Source organism: Brassica napus, chromosome A2 (assembly GCF_020379485.1).
Source record: "Brassica napus cultivar Da-Ae chromosome A2, Da-Ae, whole genome shotgun sequence".
Classification (NCBI taxonomy): domain Eukaryota; kingdom Viridiplantae; phylum Streptophyta; class Magnoliopsida; order Brassicales; family Brassicaceae; genus Brassica; species Brassica napus.
This window is the reverse complement of record NC_063435.1, coordinates 22841317-22853486: the sequence shown is the minus strand read 5'-3', so window position 1 is coordinate 22853486 and position 12170 is coordinate 22841317. Positions and strand designations below refer to the sequence as shown.

At 38.0% G+C, this 12170-nt stretch overlaps 1 protein-coding gene and 1 long non-coding RNA gene across 7 annotated transcripts; one reads left to right on the top strand and one right to left on the bottom strand.

The window, feature by feature from the left end:
* Window positions 1-226: 226 nt before the first annotated feature.
* Window positions 227-1023, bottom strand: LOC125587751. Its single transcript, XR_007324093.1, has 3 exons — window positions 942-1023; window positions 415-765; window positions 227-340 (listed from the first exon to the last, which is right to left on the bottom strand). It is a non-coding gene; the product is annotated as an uncharacterized LOC125587751 (long non-coding RNA).
* A 6713-nt stretch (window positions 1024-7736) lies between these two features.
* LOC106417895 (syntaxin-71-like) lies at window positions 7737-9839 on the top strand. Of its 6 annotated transcripts, none has more exons than XM_022688146.2 (4): window positions 7737-9062; window positions 9191-9316; window positions 9459-9552; window positions 9665-9839. In XM_022688146.2, the coding sequence occupies exons 1-3, from the start codon at window positions 8916-8918 to the stop codon at window positions 9486-9488; spliced, it is 303 nt and encodes a 100-aa protein (XP_022543867.2). In that variant the 5' UTR covers window positions 7737-8915; the 3' UTR covers window positions 9489-9552; window positions 9665-9839. The 6 variants fall into 6 exon arrangements, with proteins under 6 accessions (XP_022543867.2, XP_022543866.2, XP_022543868.2 ...); XM_022688145.2 differs by having other exon boundaries at window positions 9459-9564; window positions 9668-9839; XM_022688147.2 differs by having other exon boundaries at window positions 7738-9062; window positions 9668-9839.
* Window positions 9840-12170: the final 2331 nt, after the last annotated feature.

Sequence of the window (12170 nt, the reverse complement as noted above, 5' to 3'; positions counted from 1 at the left end):
TTATTCACAAGTTCAAAAGCTCTTAAAAGAATTGAAGCAACAATTCTATTTGATTACCTAACGGAAGTAACGATGGTGAAGAGACGTCAACACCATGACCATGAGCTGTAAACGTTAAAACAAGGAGATATGTTTTAATAATTCAGCAAAAGGAATCTTTCATTACAGGTTTCAAAGTGAGCTTGAGACACGTTCTTAAGGAAGTCAAAACAAAAGGAGTTACCTTTTTTTTGGTCTTTGACAAGTTATGGTTCAGTTTCAAAAAGGTAGCGTGAGGAGAATTGGAGTGACCTTGTCACTTGATAATCACAAAGCTACAACAGATTCATCAAGACACGAGCTGGAAATTGAAATCAAAAGGTTAGGGTTTGTTCAAATGTCTAAGGAAACAGACAGAAGAAGAACGAACAGAACCTGAGATTTCAAAGGCGGTGGGAGCAATCGCCGGTGAAGACGAGCGGCGGTGAAGTCGGGATCTTGTCTTGGTCACGGGGAATCGAAGGAGAGAGAGATTACAGCAAAGGCGAGATAGAGAGAAGCAAGGATCGGAGAGAAGCATGCATCTCCGGTGACGACGGCGTCGAGGAACAGACGATCGTCCGAGAAGACGAAGCGGTGAGCTCGTCGAAGCTTCTGGTCGCCAAAGGAGAGAGAGAGAGAGAGACGGAGAAGTCGATGAGTGAGGCCAAAGAGTCAAGGTGGAGAATGTGAGGCTTGTGTCTCTTGGGCCATCTGGTGGGCTGCTTATGGGCTTCGGTTTTAGACCTGAAACAAGACATAAAGAATGTGGGTTAAGTCTAAGTATTCCTTATAGCTTTATGATATATGTTATTCCTTATACAACAAGGATTAACATGATTAGGTCTAGTATAAATAGAGGTCTCTACTCAAAGTTGTGAGACACAGAAACATAAAACTCTCTAAAGCATAGAACACGCAACTAGTACGAAGCTTGTAACGTTTTCGATTCATAGTGATATAGAGTTTGTCTCCGGTTTGGAGAGGACTCGTGATATATGGTGTTTTATACATCTTGTATATATGCTTTTAAATTGGTTTTAAAGTCTTTATCGAGTCTTCCTAGTCCTTTTGGAGTCATTACAGGTCTGGAGTTGCATTGGATGGGAGATGGATCAGCTGGAACAAAAGAGGCAGAAAACAATGCAATTTGGTGGTTTTCACGCAGAACAGTTTTGATGATTGTTCCGGATAGTGGAGCAACCCGAGTGACTGTTCCGAGTGAGTGTTCCAGCGGCAGAGATTTTTTTAGGAAACTACAATCATTACGGGATTTGCCCTAATTATCCCTATTTTCTCTCCCAGCCGCCTGTGGCTTTGATATATCATATTTTTTGTTTATCTTTATCATTCTACGCTGTTTTTGGGAGAAGAAACCAGACCTTAGAGTTGGAGACTTGTGATTTGATACTTTGTAAAGGGGGAAGGCTCCATCTCTCTCACCATAGAGAAGAACCCCCTGAACCCTTATTCTATTTTATCTACACATGTTTTATTCAGTCTCTGTCTCTGTGTTTTCTTGCTCCATGGCTGAGTAGTCAGCTTGCTTAGTCTAGGGTGTTAGGGTGTTAGATCCGTGAGCTTGACATAAATACGTTATAAATCGATTGTCTTCATTCATTGTTGTTCTTAAGGCTTGCATCAAGTTAACCACTTAGTGCCTGATTCTAGGTTTAATCTATTCATCAAAAGTGTTATAGGTTGCTAGACATAACTTGAATGAGCATTGCATCCCTAACCAGCGAAAGTAGATGTTAGGGTGTTTTGTGAACAGATCGGACTTGATCTTAATGTTTGTCATCGCATCTCAGTCCAAACGACAGTTTAGGTACTGAGATCGATTGACAAAAGGTGAAGCACCACGACAGTGGGCTGATCTATCTTGAGTGATCCGAGTTCTAGACTTGCTCTTAATTAAACTTGAATAATTGTTTGGCTCACACTTGTTTAACACCCGATCAACCCACCCTAGGCTAGCATTTTTAGTTATCTGAATACTTTAATTAATCTTGTTACTTGTTTCTGACGAAACCCTCAAATCTTAAAACCCCCCCATATTGTTTTAGCTAAGTATTGATCCCATAAAGATAAAGTGTAACCGTTGGTCTCTGTGGATTCGATCCTAAAGTGCTACATCGACATACCATTCGATTGTGGTAGTGTGCACATTAGGTTATTTGGTGTGCGTATACACGTAATATCAAATTGGCGCCGTTGCCGTTATTAGGGTCTGGGTATGATGATGCAACAATTGTTGCAGGGTCAGCAGGTTCAGGCCAAGGCGTTGAATCAGGTAACCACAGAAATGGATACCAGGATGGGCAACATGTTCACTGAGCTGAATAACAAGTATGACAATCTTGCGATCCACATAAGAAAGATCGATGTTCAGCTTGCTCAAACAGCTGAGAGTGTCAAGAGGCAACAAGAGACGCTCCCTGGAAGAACTGATAAAAATCGTAGGACTGAGCACTGTAATGCAATAGAGCAACCGTTTACTGAGACTGCTCCAGGCGCAGAAGAGAGAGCAGAGCAGTCTGTTAGCTCTGGAGTGACTGCTCCTAGCGAACCTGCTGAGACTCCACCATCTCGAGTCTATGTTCCCAAGGTTCCTTATCCAATTCCACCTAGACATCTGATGGATCCCATTAGTGAAGAGCAGCTGATAGGTTTTAACAAGATGGTGAGAAGGCTTCCTAAAGAACTTGCATTCGAAGATGCTCTGCAGATTCGTCCATTGCTCCAGTTCTTTAAAAACTGTAGAGAGACTCAAGAGGAGATCAAGGTCCTCTATACCAAAGCACTGTCTACACCAGCACTGAAGGTATTGCCTAAGGTTGATGATCCTGGAAAGTTTGTTTTCCCATGTTCCATCGCAGGAACAACCTTCAAGGACGCTCTTTGTGACTCTGGTTCTTGTGTGAATCTCGTCTCAAAGGCTATTGTAGACGATTTGGGTATTGCTAATGTTGAGCGTTCTCAGCTGACCCTGACTTTTGCAAACTCTTCCAGAGCAGTCCCATATGGAACCATCCGCAGCCTTAATGTTCAAGTAGGGGAATGCGTTGTTCCTGCTGAGTTTCAAGTTGTTGAGATGAACAAGGATCATGAGATGCCTTTGATATTTGGAAGGACATTCATGGCTACTGTTGGAGCAACCATCGATATGCCCAACAAGAGAGTCTGCTTCTCCAACATCAACAAGAAAGTTTTCTACAAGGCTGTACCCACCAGATCTTCCTCATCACACGCCTCTTGCATCTCAGTGTTTGATGTAGAAAAGCTGAAGGTTGATCCAGAGAAGGAGCATGGTGATAAGGGTGAGAGCAGGCTGTTATCTGATGAAGATCCATGCACCGATCTTACTAAAATCAGAGGGAATTCAAGGGTGAAACAGAAAGTCCAGAAGAAAAGGGTCAAGGGAGATCCTACAATGACTTTGATACCTCTCAAGTGTGATGAGAACTCCATTGAGTATGAGGTAAAGTGCAAAGGTACCTCTAAACCGTTCTCTAAAGTCAGAGCTATTCTCACACATGAGCTGAAGGAGAAAGGGGAAGCTGCTGTGAAAGGGTTGTTGAGCAGGGTTTTGAAGCTGAACATGTCTGATTGTGGAGCTTGTTTTGGAACAAGCCCTCCTGCTCAACCCGACTGATCCCAGTCACCAAGTCAAGCTAGAGACTTAAACCAAGCGCTTGGTGGGAGGCAACCCACTGGTGAGTGTCATTAACATTAGGATTTTCTTTTTCACTTATTTTTGTTTTTAGTTCGTTGAGTCTCAGGTCATAAATCAGAAAATCCGAGACCCTTGATTGGAGCAAGCAGCTGGCTGCTCTCATTCCAGAGCATCCTTTACCGGAGCAACCGCGTCTTGCTCTGTCAGGCTGCTCCGCGCCAGGTAAGTATCTCGAACAAAAAAAAATGTTTATTCTTGATTTCACCTTCTCTCTGATTTATTTTCACACCAGGGACGTTGTGAAGTAAGTCTGGGGGAGGGTTTTCGTCGTTTACTAACTCGTTTCTTTCTTTTGTTTTTCTTTTGGGTCAATTCGAGTCAGTTTTTATTGAGTCAGTCAAAATTTTGTGGGAATTAGGACCTTATTCCGTGTTGATCACTAACCACCTCGTGCTTTAGTTATCTTATTCAGTGACCTTAGCAGTGGCGAAAGACACACATGTGGACCTGGAACACCCTGACATATCTCACTTGATTCTCCAGAAGGTTCTCAGCCGATCAGGTTACACTGGGTAGACTTAACTCCACCTTACTTGAACCTAATCTTGACTGAAATTCTTCTTGTTATGGGCATTAGATCAGGGAAACGAGAACACACTCAGGACTTCTTATCCTTTTTATCCATCTTGCTGATCCTGAGTGGCTAGCTCATCTTTAGCTAGTTCCCACCCTGCACCTTAGCCTTTATTCCACCTTCATGCATTTGTTTTTCAGTGTCATATGTGCAGATATGTGCAAAAAGGTCGGAGAGGAAAGGATCAACGCAGCCTGCTACTCGTTACTGCTGCAGAAATTCAGTCAGAAAGGAGAACAAGCAGATTAAGGGAGCAACTGCTCCGTAACCAATGAACTGCACAAGAGCAGGGGTGGAGAACCAGAATGGTTGCAAAATCAGAACCACTAGTGGCACTCAGAACAATCATGTATTACCTCCTTCTTCGTCACATCACCATATCAGTCTTCAAAAAAAAAAAAAAAAAAAAAAAAAAAAAAAAAAAACGAGATTAATGTGATGGAGAAGGGGAAGAAAGAAAAGAAACATGGAGCCACTGGAAAGGTCGAGCAAGAAGTTGGTACCAAGTATTGAAGAGTGTGTAGAGGAAAGTAGAAAGCAGAACAATCAGTTGCCTGTTCCGTCATCAGAACAGTCGCACCAGATAGAGCAAAAACGAGTAGAGGCTGTGGACATCAATGGATCTATCCTCTCTTGCTATTTTGTGTGATATCCTGCATCCTCTTCAATGAAATGGTAGCCCCTAAACACTCTTAACTCCACCATTAAATAGCCTGTTCCACACCTAGACTGTCTACCCTGAATAATGCCTGTGATGAGAAGCTCACGCTACTCTTAAATGAATGTAGGGAGTTCTGTCTCGATAGTGTTGCTTTTTCAGGTTTGAGATGAAGAGTATGGAGCCGATTTTTGAACAGCAGTCAGTGGGGTTCCGGTAAGGGTGTGTTGTCCTAGTTTTACTGCTTGTATGGTTCAGAGATTCGTGGTTAAAGTATGGTTGCTGAGAATAGGAGAGTTCCCACACTTTCAAACCTTTCTCCCTGTTCTTGATACTTGACATTGTTTGAGGACAAACAAGGATCTAAGTCTGGGGGAATTGATATATGGTGTTTTATACATCTTGTATATATGCTTTTAAATTGGTTTTCAAGTCTTTATCGAGTCTTCCTAGTCCTTTTGGAGTCATTACAGGTCTGGAGTTGCATTGGATGGGAGATGGATCAGCTGGAACAAAAGAGGCAGAAAACAATGCAATTTGGTGGTTTTCACGCAGAACAGTTTTGATGATTGTTCCGGATAGTGGAGCAACCCGAGTGACTGTTCCGAGTGAGTGTTCCAGCGGCAGAGATTTTTTTAGGAAACTACAATCATTACGGGATTTGCCCTAATTATCCCTATTTTCTCTCCCAGCCGCCTGTGGCTTTGATATATCATATTTTTTGTTTATCTTTATCATTCTACGCTGTTTTTGGGAGAAGAAACCAGACCTTAGAGTTGGAGACTTGTGATTTGATACTTTGTAAAGGGAGAAGGCTCCATCTCTCTCACCATAGAGAAGAACCCCCTGAACCCTTATTCTATTTTATCTACACATGTTTTATTCAGTCTCTGTCTCTGTGTTTTCTTGCTCCATGGCTGAGTAGTCAGCTTGCTTAGTCTAGGGTGTTAGGGTGTTAGATCCGTGAGCTTGACATAAATAAGTTATAAATCGATTGTCTTCATTCATTGTTGTTCTTAAGGCTTGCATCAAGTTAACCACTTAGTGCCTGATTCTAGGTTTAATCTATTCATCAAAAGTGTTATAGGTTGCTAGACATAACTTGAATGAGCATTGCATCCCTAACCAGCGAAAGTAGATGTTAGGGTGTTTTGTGAACAGATCGGACTTGATCTTAATGTTTGTCATCGCATCTCAGTCCAAACGACAGTTTAGGTACTGAGATCGATTGACAAAAGGTGAAGCACCACGACAGTGGGCTGATCTATCTTGAGTGATCCGAGTTCTAGACTTGCTCTTAATTAAACTTGAATAATTGTTTGGCTCACACTTGTTTAACACCCGATCAACCCACCCTAGGCTAGCATTTTTAGTTATCTGAATACTTTAATTAATCTTGTTACTTGTTTCTGACGAAACCCTCAAATCTTAAAACCCCCCCATATTTTTTTAGCTAAGTATTGATCCCATAAAGATAAAGTGTAACCGTTGGTCTCTGTGGATTCGATCCTAAAGTGCTACATCGACATACCATTCGATTGTGGTAGTGTGCACATTAGGTTATTTGGTGTGCGTATACACGTAATATCAACTCGCCCAACATATTGTTGTGTCGATTTACTTGTTACAAAAAACAGCCAAGGTCGATTCTCTACAAAATCTATTAAAATATGTATTGAACTTAATAAATGGTGGTTAAGAGAGATCTAAGGGTGAACAAATTTTAAGATGTGAGTTTGTTATTATTGATGAATGTCATGTAATTTGCAACAGTAGCCTCCTATCCAACTTCTTTGCAGAACCGTAGCCATTAGAAACTGGTTTGAACATCGGGTCTCTATGAGCCCAAGTAAACCGCACTTGAATTAGGTTTTACGATAAGTCAAGATTCTATAACAAGAAACAAGAACACACGAATCTCTCTTTTACCTCTCTCTTGAAACGGCATGTTGTGACGTTGGTCTGAGAAGTCGACCAGCTTTGAGATTTTGGGTTCAAAGCCTCGAACTTTTCAATGCAACTATCTACTGGTCTATCGAGGGCTCTGGCCATTATTATCTACTGAGAGAAACATTTTCTTTGAAGTTTTCAGAGTTCCAGCAGTTCTTGAGAGGACCAAGGCTAGAGATAGAGAGAAGAAACATAACAAATTAGAAACTTTCAGACTCTTGAAAATTTGTTTTGTTTTTGGAAGGAAAAAAAGAGAAACGCTTACTTTTTCACTTAAAAACGAATATTTCTCTTTCAACTCTTTCGGTTTGCGACGACCTGTGAAAGCATTCTGATTTATAAAGTGCGCGATTTCCAGAGACATACTAACCCATTTATACCTGATATCGCCGATGGAAACAACAAACTGAAGAACTCGTAGTGTGCATCTGATTAATGAGATTAAAGATGTAGAAATCATAACGTGATCTGTTACAGAAACATGGAGGACACTCGATCGTCATGTCTCCCTGAATGAAGAGTAACGAAGAACACACATTTTTCATCCCCACAGATTGGGGTTAGCGCAGAGCAAGGTGGTCGCTGGCCAAAAACGAAAACTTAAGCCCAATCTTTAGACAAACCAAACGGTATGCAAATAAATGAAACATATCGTTTAATGAAGTGGACAGGTGTCGCAATGATAGAAGGCAAATTAGTGACGTGTCGTCCTACGTGGACACGTTGGGAGAGAAGGAAATACAACTTTATATATATATATATATATATATATTTTTTTTTTTATTTTCTTTTGCAATTAATGTTTCTGAGATCACTGAGATCTCTGTCTCATTTGATCACGCAAACACATTGACGCTTCTACAGGCAAATAAAGATTCAAAGACTAAAATGTATGAAACGAAAAAAAAATTCAGATCCAAGCGAACAAATCAACCAAACAAAACAACAGTCACTGAAGAGAAAAAAACAAAAATCAAACACAACATATCAGAATAGACCGAATCTGAAGCGATTATCGACTCAGAGACACATATTCCTCGTTCTATCATGTATAATACATCGATCAAAGCGAGATTTAGAAAATGTAAAATTCTACGGATAAAAGAAACTGAGAAAGATAATTGAACCATCACCGTCTTTGTCGAAGAGGCTAAAGGCTTCCTTGAACTCGGCGATCTGCTCGGCTGTCAGTTGATTATAAGAGATGAGCGTGAGAGAGATGAAGAGATCGCGATTTCCAGAGACATACTAACCCATTTATACCTGATATCGCCGATGGAAACAACAAACTGAAGAACTCGTAGTGTGCATCTGATTAATGAGATTAAAGACGTAGAAATCATAACGTGATCTGTTACAGAAACATGGAGGACACTCGATCGTCACATCTCCCTGAATGAAGAGTAATGAAGAACACACATTTTTCATCCCCACAGATTAGGGTTAGCGCAAAGCAAGGTGGTCGCTGGCCGAAAATGAAAACTTAAGCCCAATCTTTAGACAAACCAAACGGTATGCAAATAAATGAAACATATCGTTTAATGAAGTGGACAGGTGGACACGTTGGGAGAGAAAGGAAATACAACTTTATATATATAGATTTTTATTTTTATTTTCTTTTGCAATTAATTTTTCTCTTTCTAAAAAATCACAGGTATTAAAAGCATAGCATTATGACCCATTGTAAAAGAACATCAAATGTTTAGCGCGGAACTTTAAGAGGGTTTTTAAAAATAAAAAGTGATTTAATTAAATGAAAACTAAAACAATAGGCTGTTACAGATCTTTAGAGAAGGATTTTGGTAACCGTTTTAAAGGGGTTTTTCGAACACGTGTAAGCACATGAAATTTTCTTATTTTTTCCTTTTTTCCTTTTCTCTCTTTTCTTTTCTCTTTGTTCTTTCTTTCTCAACTTCTCCGTCAATAGCCGAACGAAACCGTCATTCGTCTTCGTAAGAAGTCTTCGAATCAGAGAGAAGATGACAGTGATCGACATTCTAACCAGAGTTGACACGATATGTAAGAAGTACGACGTCGACAAACAGTGTGAGTCCAACATCTCCGGCGACGATGCTTTCGCTCGTCTCTACGGAGCTTTCGAGACTCAGATTGAGACCGCTCTCGAGGTAATTATCCCTCTTTTATGTTCTGATTCAAAAGCTTTGTGCTTTGGGTCATAGAATAGAATTTGATTTGCCTATGTTCGAATTTGAGAATCGAAAAAAAAAATAATGTGATTTTCGATTTTTTGCAGAAAGCTGAGATTGTAACCAAGGAGAAGAACAGAGCTTCTGCTGTTGCGATGAACGCAGAGATCCGCAGGATCAAGGCTAGATTGGACGAGGAAGTTCCCAAGTTGCAGAGACTTGCTCTCAAGCGGGTTAGCTTCCTTTCTCTCTTGCTTTACTTGTCCCAGTAGTTTTGTTGAGCTTATATATTATATGATTCTTGTTTTTTTAGTTATAGTGTGAGTAAGTTTAATAAATGTAAGTTTTGTGGTAGTAATTACATTGAGATGATAGTGCATTGACAAGGAAACAAGGAGAAACTGACTTGGTTGAGCTCTGTTCCGAGGGTTCTTAATCAAATAGTCAATATGGCCAGTCAATTCAGATCGTAAGTGGAAAGGTCATTACTTTAAAAGAATGTTATGGTTTGTTTCATTTTGGTTAGTTAGTGTTGTTTGTGGTGTATGTTATTGAGCTAGAGCCTTCTGTTTATGTCTCAGCAGGTAGTGGACTTGGGAGTGGAAGTGTTGTTTGATCACGGACTGAAATTTTGCATGTTTGATTGACAGAGGTGAAATTTCAGTTCACCAACCAGTTTTCTGTCAAACATTATCAAATAGTAAAATGAAATCAATAACTTTTGACTTTAATAAAAAGAAGGCTCTCATTCATTTGGAAGAGAATATTTTGAACCGAGAAAACAAAACTAAGAAAAACCAGTGTTTCGAGAACGAAACCAAAATACTGACTATGAAATTGTAAAATTGGATCCATGTCTGTCACGAATGCATTTGTCAAATTTGATGTGTTCAACTTATAAACTTTCCAGCGTCTTTATTTCTCTCTTTCCTCCACGTTATTCTCTTCTTCATGCTCAATCTCTTCAAACACTCCAGTCGCTTTATCCCTTGAGCTCACATGTCTCGTCATCACAACTGAGTTTGATCCATCCAGTAATATCTCACCCAGGAACTGTTTAACATATTGCACAAAAACAGTACATCAGATTAATCACCCATCCAATGTTTGTAGCCTTTTTAACGTATAATTTTACCATACCTTAATAGCTTGCCGTCTGGTTCTGTAGTTACTTGATTCAAGAAGCTTTGAGTTGTAGGCAGCGAAAAACTTCAAAACCAAAATATTTTGAGAATTATACTCAGTCTAATCATTCATAAAGTTCATGATGCTGCCTTCAGAGAAAGATCATAATATTGTAAGAAAAAAACTTCCGCTATGGCGCTGCAACGGTAGCCATCAGAAACTGGTTTGAACATCTGGTCTCTCTGAGCCCAAGTAAACCACATTTGAATTATGTCTTATCATAAATCAAGATTCTATAACAAGAAACAAGAAACACAAATCTTTCTTTTACTTCTCTCTTGAAACTGCCTGTTGTGACGTTGGTCTGAGAAGTCCACCAGCTCTGAGATTTTGGGTTCAAAGTCTCGAACTTTTCTTGACAATTCGACACAGGTCTGCAAAGTGTTCTCGCAACCAAAATCCACTGTGGATAACATCTTTTCTCTAGCTCTTGTAGTTTCAAGACTTCGCCAGACGACCATTTCTACAGAGAGCGAGAGAGAAGAAACATAACTAGATAAAATTAGAAACGAAATTTTGTTTTTTGGATTAAAAACATATAAATGAAATAAAGAAACTTACTTTTTCGCTGAGATGGGTATATCGCTTTTTTATTTCCTCACCGGCGAAAATCCTTTTCTAATTAAGATGTTGTACCGATTTATAATTTTTATATACATACCAAAATTGTACCGTTGTTTTTGTTTTAAATTTTAAAACTTGAACCTTCTTCTTCTTTTTTTTTTAATTCAGTTTTATTTATTTTTACTCCCTTACCAAATCATCTTCTTTCGATTTGGTTTCTCCTCTTTTTTTTTTTCATTATTCCTTTCCTTTTTTTTGGTCTACTCCTATTATTTAATATACTAGGTGCTTTGCCCGCACATGCGGGCATAATTTTCTTACAAATACTTATTAGTTTATAATTTATTAATTCAAAAATCAGTATGATAATATATAAAATTTTATCAATATATATAGTTATTATTGTAACTTTTAAAACCACTCACATATTCAAAATAGTTTATAAAATATCCAGATTCAAATGTTTTTGCTCAATTAATTTTAATTATAATTAGTTTACATCTTAATTTTAAAAATATTATTTCCAGATAACAACACAATATATACAATAATTATCTTATTTTTTTTAAAAAAAATTATTTTGAAAATTTTAATATATTAGTTTATAATAAATTATTTAATATAACTCATAAATCTAATATTATTAATATAAAATTCATTTTTAACTAATTATATAATGAAGTATTTACAAAAAATTGTTTTTCATTAATCTATTGTTTTTTTTAACTTAATAAAAGAAGGAAACAAATGATGTTTGTGAGAACATATTGAAAATAGAAACTGTAACAACATGTTTATGTTGATAATATAAGTTCATAAAATAAACCATTAAAATACGTATAACATTATTACATCAACGAAGCATTGAGATATACACTAATTATATTTTTTTATAATATGTTTCTGTTTTTTGTTTATTTTTTTATTGTAAAATTTTTAACATTTACTAATACTTAATTTAAAATAATAATATTATATAAATTAACGAATTAATGACTCAGCTAAAAATTAATAAAACATGATAAATAACCAAAATTCCCTAAAATTATGGAAAATATGACAACTAAGCAAAATCACTTCATAAATAATAGTATAGATAAATGTCATCTCGGTTCTACTCAACCAATTTGTAACCTGATTGGAAATCCGGTTATCTATCATATCCCGGTTTAATCATTTTTTTTTAATTTGGCTTCAATTTTTTAAACCTCTATGTCCTGTTCGGCTCTACCAATCTTAAACCCGGTTGGAAATCTGGAACATGCAGAAAACGTATGCCTACATTATAAAAGATAAGCATGCAGTACGTGCTTGGAACACAAGTTTGATGTTTAAAAA